A 12,285-nucleotide genomic window follows, 5' to 3' on the forward strand; every position below is an offset into this window, starting at 1 on the left:
GTATGATACATCACATTAACAACAGGATAAAACCATAGAGTCATCTGAAGAGATGCATTTGATATTTTCAACATTCTTTCATGATGAGAACTCTCAACAATGTGGGTGCAGAGGGAACAGAACTCGACATAATAAAGGCCGTATATAACCAACCCACACTAACATCATACTCAGTGGTGAAAAACTGAGAACCTTCTAAGATCAGGAACAAAACAAGGTTTCCATTCCTGCCACTTTCATTCAATGTAGTGCTGGAAGTCCCAGCCATAGTAATCAGACTAGAAAAAGAAACGAAAGAGCTCCAAATTGCTAAGGAAGAAGTAAAGCTGTCAGTCTTTGTAGATGACGTGTTACTATCTATACTATATACAGAAAACCCTAAAGAAACCACCAAAAACTATTAGAAATGATAAATGAATCCAGTCAAGTCGCAGGACACAAAATCAATATAAAGCGTGTCATGTCTCTATATGCTAGTAACAAAGTAGCAGAAGGAAAAATTAAGGAAACAATTCAATTTACAGTTGCACCAAAGGATAAAATAAATAGGAATAAATTTAACCACACAGGTGAAAGTTCTAATCTCTGAAACCTACAAAACATTACTGAAAGAAATGGAAGATAAAACAAATGTAAAATCATAGCACGCTTATGGATTTGAAGAATTATTATTGTTAAAATGTCTATATTATCCAAAGCAATATATAGATTAAATGCAATCTCCTTTAAAACATCTAGAGCATTTTTCCCACAACTAGAACAAATAAAATTTGTGAAGAACCAGAAAAGGCCGTGAATGGCCAAACCAATCTTGAGAAAGAAGAACAAAGCTGGAGGTTTCACATCTCAGATTTCAAGATGCACTTACAAATCTGTAATAACCAAAACAATAAGGCACTGGCACCAAAAAAGACACACAGATCAATGGAACAGGATAGAACCCAGAAATAAACCTAAACGTATATGGTTGATTAATAAGTAACAGAGGAGGCAAGAATATACAATGGGAAAAAGACAGAATTTTCACAAAACATTTTTGAGAAACTGTGTAGCTACATGCAAAAGAGTAAAACTGAACCACTTTTGTATATCACACACAAAAATAATCTCGAAATGGATAAAAGGCCTAAATGAGACACCGGAAACCATAAGACTCCTAGAGGAAAACAGAGAGTAATCTCTTTGCCATTGGCTTTAGCAACATTTTTCTACATATGTCTCCTAAGGCAAGGGAAAGAAAAGCAAATACAAACTTGGGACCCCACCAAAATAAAAAGTTTTTGTAAAGCAAAGGAACCATAAGCAAAATGAGAGAGTAACCTACCAATGAGAGAAGAAATTTGCAAATGATCTATCTGATAAAGGGTTAATATCCAAAATCTAGAAAGAACTTATAGAACTCAGCATCACAAAAACAATCTGATTAAAAAATGGGCAGAGGGCCTGAACAGACATTTTTCCAACTTTCCAAAGAGACACATGGATGGCCAACAAACACATGGGAAGATGCTCAGCATCACTCATCACCAGGGAAATGCCAAACAGTCCCCCCAACCAAAACCAAACAAGACACCCAGACACGGTGAGATATCACCTTATACCAGGCAGACGGCTACTATCAAAACGCTGAGAACAGCAAGTGCTGGCAAGGATGTGGAGAAAAGGGAAACCTTGTCACTGTTGGTAGGAATGTACACAGCTGCAGCCCACTGTGGACGATAATGTGGAGTTTCCTCCAAATGTTAAAAACAGAAATGCCATATGATCCAGTAATTCTACTCTCGAGTCTTTACCCCAAGAAAAAGAAAAAAGACTAATTCAAAAAGATACAAGCATCCCTGTGCTTATGGAAGCATTATTTACAATTGCCAAATATGGAAGCGACCCAAGTGTTCGTCGACAGATGAATGGATCAATACGGGGCATATATATGTGTGTGTGTGTATATATCATATATATGCATATATATTTATAACGGAGTACTATTTGGCCATAAAAAAGAATGTGCTTTTGCCATTTGCAACAATATTAATGGACCTAAGTACAGAGGCCAACAGGTTTTAGCAATGGAATGCAGAAAGGACCAGAGTGACCACCTGGCTGACTACAGACAGGCCCATCAGGTGCCCCCCCCCCAACCAACCCTAAAACATCCATAGGTCCTAGCTGACCCATGGGTTACTTAAAACCAAGCACAGTGATCAAAAGAAGAATTCTATATGCCACCATAGCTCCTCACTTTCTCTCTTTAAAAGCAGCCCACTGCCTTGTGGCAGACAACCCTCCTCTGTTGTCCTGCTCAGCACTCACTATGGGTATATTCAGTAAATATCTATCTCCTTTGTTCTGCCTCAGTGAATTCTTTCCTCTCCCCTGCCCCCAGCTTCCAGCTGATCATTGCCCCACATCTGGAGGCCCCCATCTGATTGGGAGACACTAGAACATATGACACTAAATGAAATAAGTCACAGAACAACCAATACCATAGGATTTCATTTGTATGTGGCACCTAAAATACAAAACGAAGAAAAGGGACCAAAAAACTGATGCTTAAGTACAGAGAATGAACTGCCGGGTACCATCAGGGATGTAGGTGGGAGGGTAGGTGAAATAAAGAGAATAAAGAACCACAGAGTCCCAATATAAAATAAGTCATGGAGATGAAAACTACAGCATAGGAAATATAGTCAATAATATTATAAAAACATTTTACGATGACTTATGATTGCACTTACCGTGTGAACACTGAGTAATGTATAGAATTGTCAAAGTAATTTGTTATATGCTTGAAATTAATATCACATTGAATGTTAATTATACTTCAATAAAAATAGAAAAAGAAAAAATATCAATGGTCATTATTTCCACTCAACAGTTTTACAATGTGATTTCTTAGTTTCCAAACCACGGCACCAATTAGCTTGCAGAACAATGCCAAGCATAAAACCAAAGTCTAACATACAGGAGATAGTCATCTTAATCTAGAAAAGTGCATCCTACCAATGCATTTATTCATTAATTCAACAAATATTTAAAGAGTGCTTATATGTGTTACGCATGTTCTGCAAGTTCTGGGAATATAATGATGAGCTAGAACAGACGTGGTCCCTGTACCTAGGAAGTGCAGTAACCAGTAGGTGAACAGACATCTACCAGGTACAAAATACAGATGTGTTCAGCTGTCAGCTGTGGGTGTAGAGTTGTTAAACATGACCTTTAAGATAGAGTTTGAAGTTTAACTCTTTGCCCAATATATATTTAACTTTAGAGATTCATTATTTGCCCTAATTATTCCAAAGAATAAAAGCAGACAAAAATGTCTTTTCTCTCTCATTCCCCGGACTTTTATAAATATTGAAGAACATTTGGGAAATGTGAGGACTCTGGGTGTGATGCCGAAATCTCCAACACTTGCTCTCCTGTATTCAAACAGGTGTACCTCAGAAGAAGGGCAACTGTGGGAAATGACAAACCTATGTTTACCTCTCAGTCAAGTCAGGCTCCTTGTGCCCTCTCTCCTGGTGCACATAAACATTTATGTGACAACTGCTATCTTTCAGACTGGGTGGACCTACTCCTATCACCTTAGAGAATGACATGATCAAAAACAGTATAAATAAATACAGGGTCTCACAAATGACAGGATGTTAGCTCAAGCCAAGGCCAAAGACAGGAGGAGGAGAGGTCAGAGAACACTTACTGGTAAGTGGTGGGGCTGACGTTGATGCGCCGAGGGTGACTTCCTGATTCGAATTTGCTTGCCAGAGTGACATTATTTCCAAACAGGCAATATCGTGGCATTCTCACCCCGACAACTCCAGCGAGCACAGAACCCGAGTGAATGCCTATCCTCATCTAAAAAAAAGAAAGAAAAATAAAAGATATATTTATGCTTTCTTTCGGCATGCAGTTCTTTTAGTGAAAAGTAATTTTGTAAGCCACTGAACTTGGATCTCCTCAAAGACAGGAACTGGGCCTTGGCCATTTTTGTGAGCCTGATATCTGGATCATTATAGTGCCAATGAACATGAATACCGTGGAACCAATGAGTACATTAATTTACTACAAGAAAAAATTATGTTTAATTTGCTATATAAATCTGGTAATAAGTCAAATCACATTTCTTCTGTACAGTCTTTTGTAATATATAAAAAGTGTATATTCTCCCTCTAGTTATTCTTATATACAACCCTATTTTTCCCTTCATAGAATTAAGCACAATTATAAATTATATTTCTGTTTATTTTGTTTAAATGTTAGATTGTCCTGAGAGAAGGATCCATATCTATTTTTTAAATTAAATTTATTTTCAGCATAACAGTATTCATTATTTTTGCACTACACCCAGTGCTCCATGCAATCCATGCCCTCTATAATACCCACCACCTGGTACCCCAACCTCCCACCACCCCTGCCACTTCAAACCCCTCAGATTGTTTTTCAGAGTCCATAGTCTCTCATGATTCACCTCCCCTTCCAATTTCCCCCAACTCCCTTCTCCTCTCTAACTCCCCATGTCCTCCATGCTATTTGTTATGCTCCACAAATAAGTGAAACCATATGATAATTGACTCTCTCTGCTTGACTTATTTCACTCAGCATCATCTCCTCCAGTCCCATCCATGTTGCTGCAAAAGTTGGGTATTCATCCTTTCTGATGGAGGCATCATACTCCATAGTGTATATGGACCACATCTTCCTTATCCATTCGTCTGTTGAAGGGCATCTTGATTCTTTCCATAGTTTGGCGACCGTGGCCATTGCTGCTATAAACATTGGGTACAGATGGCCCTTCTTTTCACGACATCTGTATCTTTGGGGTACATACCCAGGAGTGCAATTGCAGGGTCATAGGGAAGTTCTATTTTTAATTTCTTGAGGAATCTCCACACTGTTCTCCAAAGAGGCTGCACCAACTTGCATTCCCACCAACAGTGGAAGAGGGTTCCCCTTTCTCCACATCCCCTCCAACACATGTTGTTTCCTGTCTTGTTAATTTTGGCCATTCTAACTGGTATAAGGTGATATTTCAATGTGGTTTTAATTTGAATCTCCCTGAGGGCTAGTGATGATGAACATTTTTTCATGTGTTTGATAGCCATTTGTTTGTCTTCATTGGAGAAGTGTCTGTTCATATCTTCTGCCCATTTTTTTATATGATTGCCTGTTTTCTGTGTGTTGAGTTTGAGGAGTTCATTATAGATCCTAGATATCAACCTTTTGTCTGTACTGTCATTTGCAAATATCTTTTCCCATTCCATGGGTTGCCTCTTTGTTTTTTTGACTGTTTCCTTTGCTGGCATAAAAACAGACACATAAACCAGTGGAACAGAGTAGAGAGCCCAGATATGGACCCTCAACTCTATGGTAAATTAATCTTCGACAAAACAGGAAAAAATATACAGTGGAAAAAAGACAGTCTCTTCAATAAATGGTGCTGGGAAAACGGGACAGCTATTTGTAGAAGAATGAAATTCGACCATTCTCTTACACCGTACACAAAGATAAACTCAAAATGGATAAAAGACCTCAACGTGAGACAGGAATCCATCAGAATCCTAGAGGAGAACATAGGCAGTAATCTCTTCGATATCAGCCACAGCAACTTCTTTCAAGATATGTCTCCAAAGGCAAAGGAAACAAAAGCGAAAATAAACTTTTGGGACTTCATCAAAATCAAAAAACAAAGAAGCAATCCATATCTATTTCTCAACTGCTGAATATTCAGTACTTAGTATTGTACTTAGAGCAAAGTAGGCCCTCAACAGTAAATGATAAATGTTGATAAATTGTCAGAATTCTTCAACATTATATTAAAATGAAGTTAATGAAGTTAAAGAGAATTTAACCCTCGAGTCAGCCAAGAAGTATCTACTGAAAACCCTGGAAAATATATTAAGTGCTGTGTATTTTACATTGTGAATCTGATAAATATAGTCTGACCCATGCCTTCCATGTGCAGTTGGTATGTACTTAAATGTGATTACAGCAATGACACTGTATCTACAAAGTCTACACCAAAATAACTGAAGCTAATGTTGACCCAGTGGGAAATGTTATCCTTACTGCTAAGGGAATGTGGAAGAGAAGGAAGAGATCTGACCCCTAGATGCCTACTACCTAAGTGAAATGTCACCCTTCACCACCACATCTGCTTTTGGCCCTGTAGTTGTGAAGACAAGAAGTCATTCTTTGACTGACTTTTGTCATGGACTGGAGAGTTTAGTACTTATCAAGTGTTAGTAAGACAGGTTGAAACTAAGGTGATCTGGCTGGAATTCTTAATAAACCTCTTCATCTATTTTTTTAAAAATGATCCTAACACTAATTTGGAAATTCAACAGGCTAGGAAGAATCAAGGTACATTTCAGAAAGAAGAAAGAATATTTTCTTACTTGTATAAATGTATCTAATTAGTACGTGGATATTATAATACTGGTGTCTAGACAGAGAAACAGACTAACAGAAGAGATCGCCCAGGAAGACTTCCATCCATATATAGGTGGTTGATATATGATAGGGTTGGCGTTTCAGGTTAGTGAGAACAAGATAGTATTTCCATTGGGCTGCTCTGGATCGAATGTATCTTCATGTTGAAAAAAAAAATTCCAAGTAGATTAAAGATCTTAATGTAGAAGGCAAATTTATAGCTTTAAAAGGAATTGTTTTAAGATAAGGGTCAATGTGCAGTATCAAAAATACTCTAAAACACAGAAATACTAAAAAGAGTATACTTTGATCAGTGTCTCAGTAACAGTTTCCAGGATGAGTGATCCATATGGTCAGGAAGCTCTGTTCGGTCAGGGACCAGTTCCTTATCACCAGTTTTCTCCTCATGCTTGTCACCTATTCCTTACTGGGAAACCTGAAGCTGAATCAGGAGCACCCTCATGTTCAAACTCACAATGGGGCAAAATAGACCCTTCCTGCCCAGGGGAAAGGTCATGATGTTGCCTTTTCAGGCGATCTTCATTCCTTTGGGAAGATCCAGATTTACATCTGCTAGCATTTTCCTTCTGTCTAAAAGAATTTCTTAAACAATTTTTGCACGATAGGTTTATGATGATGAATTCTTTTGGCTTTTGTACATTTGATAAAGTCTTTATTTTGTCTTCCTATCTGACAGATATTTTCGCTGGGTATAGAATTCTAGGTTGACAGGGTTTTTCCCCCATCCTTGCCATACTTTAGTATGGCATTGTCTCCTTTGCATTGTTACCTATGAAAACAGTACTGCCATCCTTTTCTTAATTCCTTTATATGTAAAAGATCTTTTTTTTCTTCTGGTTGTTTTGAGTTTTTTCTATTTTTTGCTAGTTTTGCAAAATTTAGTTTCGATTTCTCTTGATGTTGTTTTCTTCATGTTTCTTACATGTGGGGTTTGTTGGGTGTCTTGGATCTGTGGTTTTATAGTTTTCATCAAATTTGGAAGAATTTCAGCTATTTTTCAAATATTTTTTATATCCACCTTTCTCTCTCAGAGACTCCAAGTACATATCTATCGGGATACTGAAAACTATTTCCATGGTTGACTAATTTACTCATTTAAAATATTTTTTTCTGTTTATTTTGGATAACTTCTGTTGTAATGCCTTCAAATTTGCTAATCTTTTCTTTTGGAATGTCTAATCTTTTGTTAACCTTATCCAGGGCATGTTTAATCTCAGAAATTGTGTTTTTCATCTCTAGAAGTTCAATTTGGAAATTCTTTTTCAGGTATCAAATTACCTTTTGAACATATGGAATACAGTTAAAATAACTGTTTTAATACTTCACTAATTCAAACAACTGTGAGTCTGTTTCAGTTTTGATTGGTCTTTCTCATCATTATGGGTCATATTTTTCAGTTTTACAATACGCTAGCAATTTTTGGTTGGATGTTCGGTATCATTAATTTGACTTTGTTGAATGCTGGATTTTTTTAATAGTCCTTTAAGATTTTATTTTATCTGAGAGAGAGAGTGAACGAGCACAAGCAGGGAAGAGTAGCAGAAGGAGAGGAAGAAGCAGACTCCCCGCTCAGTAGGGAGTCTGATGTGAGGCTTGATCCCAGGACCCTGAGATCATGACCTGAGCCAAACACAGACACTTAACCCACTGAGCCACCTAGGTACCCCTATTTCTCATAATCTTGTAAATATTCCTGAGTTCTACTTAGGGATGTAGTCAGATTATTTGGAAATAATTTGTTCTTTTTGAGTCTTGCTTTTTAAGATTTGCTGGGCAAGGCCTGAGGAGTATTTCATGTAGTGCTTGTTATTCCACACCACTAAGGCAAGAATGGACCCAGTGCCCATGTTTTAAGAGGTACTCCCGTCTTACTGATGGGAACAAGCATTTTTCCCCCCAGGTCCTGTGTGAATGCCAAGAACCTTTTGCTCTAATCCTTCCAGGTGTTTTTCCCTATTGGACTCAGTGGTCTCCTCAGATGCAAACAGTAATCAGGGCTGTGCAGAACACATAGGAGACTCTGCAAGACCTCTGTGGTTTTTGTGCAACTTTCTCCTTGCCGGTACTCTGTCTGTGACCTCTGACTTCTCTGATCTCCCCAGACTTTCAGCTCTGTCTCTTCCACTCCAGGAGTTCATTGGATGCCTCCTGGTTTGCTTCTCCTTGCACCACAGCCCGGATGTTCCCAAAGCAATAAATCAGGAAAATCGTATGTCTCATCTCATTTGTTTCCTATCTCAGGGATCACTGCTTTCTACTGTCCAGTGGCCAGTGTCATACACTGTTCTACTATATTTTTTTCCTCCAGATTTTTAATCGTTTAAGGTAGAAGTATAAATCCAGTCTCTGTTATTATATATTAAATGGGAGAAGTTAGATAATACTTTTTTTTTTTTAAGAAGCCTATCTTTCTGAAAAATGTAGGCCTGTTTCTGATAAGTGACTATCTATTTGGGTTTAAAAAGGTTAAAAAAATGCTGAGTAATAATAGTCCTTTTAATCAAGATAATTATAAACCACCTTTCTCTAAAGTTAGCAAAGGATTTTGCAATATTATTATATTTCTTTAAGTTTCTTTCTGCTTTTACAAGACCTATTTATATTAAGCTCCCTGTGTAATGCAGGCTTGCCTGAAAAACACTCAGACCTCAGATACAAAGATTGTCAGTTTGGGCCTATAATCACTGTACTGGTCCCTTTAAGCAGGAGGCCAAAAGAAGTGAATATCACATTGACACATCTCACAGCCTCTTTATTCTGTGCTTTTTGTTTGAGAAAAAGACTCCATACCCCACACCAACTACATGGAAAGCTTATATGGTTCCACCAATGCTTCCTTTCAAAAGACCTGAGGGTTTTTTTAAACCAAATTATCAAAATGAGAATTATTATAACCTGAAAAATGTTCATCATCAAAACCCTGATATCTTGGGGTGGGTGGATGGAGAAGTGGTCATTTAAAAAATTATCTTTTAGAAGGCCACTGACAACATGCACAAACATATCAACAACCACACAAAGAGCACAGACCTGTTGTCCTTGTCTCTACCATATAATAAAATGAAATTCGGAGAATTATTTAATTGTGGAAGTAAGGGGATCTCATGGGAACTTACAAATGAAATCATCAGACTCTTTTAATTTGCATCTCCTCTGACAACTTATTGAGATTTCCGAGGAATTATTGCCTATCTAAGGAAATAAGTGATTGCCTCATTCAGAGTATATCAAGAACATCTAGAAGGTACACAAAATAGACACATTTAATGCTCAATGAGGAATATAGATTCACTTTGAAGAGCTTTAACATTATTTAAATAATTTAACCACTCAGTACCATCAGCATCTATCTGCCCAGTACCTCCTAACTTTGTATCCTAACTAAAGTGGGGGGGGGGGGGGCTGCGCGCTAAATCAGGGGTCGTTACCTAGGGACATTTCCGCCCTTCAGTCAACATCTGGCAATGTCTTGAGACATTTTTTTATTTTCACTGCTGGGATGGGGAGCTGCTACTGGCATCTGCTCAGTCGAGCTAGGGATGCCCAGGACAGCTTCCCCACAACAAAGGATTTTCCAGTCCAAAGTATCAGCAGTGCGGAGTCCGAGAAAACCTGCACTGAACAGACTTCCAGCAACTGATAGATACTTAGAAGACCAGCACACATGCAAAATAATAAATGCATGTATCAGATCAAAGCTTTGATGTGTAACACCAGACCTCACTTTTTAGAGGACACTTACGAAGAAGAAAAAATAGTGTTTATCCTAGGGAATCACTGAGAAACACAGTAACTTCTGGATCTATCCTGAGGTTAGGATATCTGTTACCCCGCCTCCTGCACCTGTATGTGTGAAACACTACACAACCCCGGGAAACATCAAAGTCCCCAATTATCAAAAAATGCCATTATTCTTATAATACTGTACCGATCGTTCATTAGCTGAGGCACAAACACAACTGCATTTTTAGACATTTCTCCCATGACTCCTAAAAATAGAAGGCTTATGTAGTTCAATCTCAGTTAGCCAAAACTCCCTGGTTTAGTCAACAGAAATCTTTGGGTTGGAAGACAGCAACAGATTCATTAGTCTGGCTCCTCATTTCACAAATAAACTGAAGTTCAGAGGAGCACAATGAAAAAGAGCAATTAGCCCACAGTCAGCACTTCCAAAAATGTCAGTTCTCTTCCCATACGCCACGGTACCCAACTACACTGCTTACGGCATCAAAGGCAACGCTACAGACCCGTTTATAATTCAGTCAATACGTTTACTAATTCCCCAATGTCCAAATCCAACTGAAACCATGATTAACATGAGTTCCGAGCCAGCAAGTTATTAAACAAATACCAGTTTGTGTTGAAATAGTCCTATTTGAGCAAGACAGAATGTCCACATTCAAACAGAAGGTCTATAGTAAAAAAAACAAAACAAAACCAAGACTTCTGGTAGAAAATGCCAGTTAGCAGTTTACTCATGTCTGCATTTAAGTTTTATTCTTAGATTCATGTTGTTAAGATTTTAAGCTGTTAAAAATAGTTAATTAACTGTTTGAATAGTCAGGCCACTAAAATCATGATTCACATGATTAGGAAATGGGGAGGGAAGCAAGTACTTCATCCTTCTACCATATTACCATGCATTATAAGTTTTATCATAAAATATACCCTTCCCTAATAAAATGAGATAAGTGAAATTGATCTTCACATTTTTATCGTGTTTTTATTAATAATCACTATCTCCCTGACAGGAAAATACCAATTAATGTTTTAAATTCTTATTTTAAAGCTCAAGATTCTTAGGCAGAATAGAATCAACTCATATAACGTAGGTAGTTTTTTTTTTTTTTTAAACAACTTCTCCTTGTTTACCCCATGTCCAAGAAAACAGGGAGAAATAATCTCTGTCGATATGTGGCATTTTCCCTTCTATCAGGGGACTCAGCCTCCAAATGGTGGTGTCAGGATGTCGCATTCTCAAGTCATATACTTGAACAAACAGCACTTTGGGCAAAAATGTCTTACTGTGTTTAAACATCACAGAAGTACTATTCATAGACAAATTTCAATTTACAGAAAATACTTGACCCCCTACTCCCCAAAAAAGGCTCCCATCATCGGTATGGTAACCTATAACTTCAGACACAAGAAAGAGAATTACTTCTATAAAATAAAATGGTGACATTTCAAATAATAGGTCCTTTCGAGTTAGGGGAGAAAGTGAGTTTGTAATCTTGTTTATGTGCTTTTGAGGGGAAAGACAGGACCTTACCAGAGATGATTAGGAGGGCATGCCTGGAATCCTCCAACAGACACCACTGAACATGTTACTGGAGGCTGTGAAGGGGGTTCAGCAATATGGCCCAGCACCACCACCACCTTATGATACCGTTACTGTGTACCGTTACTGTGTACCAAGAACCACTGTGATTATTTAAATACACTGGATGCCTAATATTTTAAATTTGACTGAACTTGTAGGAGATTTATTATTAAATAGGCCTCTAAGTTGAATTTGAAAGTTGATCTTTGTGCAGAAAAAAATGCTTTAAGAATTGTTTTTAAAGGGAGAACCTGATTTAAATCAACTGACATATTTAAGTTAAATGTGCCTATATTTAGGAATAACATATAATTTTGCAGTTGAGAAACACACCATTTTGTGCCAGAAATGTGGACAAGATACATTACTTCACATAGTATTGTAATTAAAAACATAAGGAACTGCTCATTATAATAACAAAAGCAGAATTAAAAGGAATATTTTAGAAATTTGAGAAAGTGATAGATACTATTCTCTACCAGCATTTGATTTTCATTCTAATATGCGGAAAA

General features: G+C 37.5%; 1 protein-coding gene across 2 annotated transcripts in view; it reads right to left on the reverse strand.

Annotated features, from left to right (window-relative positions):
* Positions 1-12,285, reverse strand: part of GUCY1A2 (guanylate cyclase 1 soluble subunit alpha 2) — a 325,417-nt gene that overhangs the window by 61,475 nt on the left and 251,657 nt on the right. For both annotated transcript variants that reach the window (XM_082684207.1, XM_082684206.1), the window contains exon 7: positions 3,701-3,855. In XM_082684207.1, the coding sequence (XP_082540333.1) occupies positions 3,701-3,855 (155 nt within the window). The remainder of the gene's footprint in view (positions 1-3,700; positions 3,856-12,285) is intronic.

The sequence above is a fragment of the Mustela nivalis genome (genome assembly GCF_964662115.1).
Source record: "Mustela nivalis genome assembly, chromosome: 9".
Lineage (NCBI taxonomy): Eukaryota > Metazoa > Chordata > Mammalia > Carnivora > Mustelidae > Mustela > Mustela nivalis.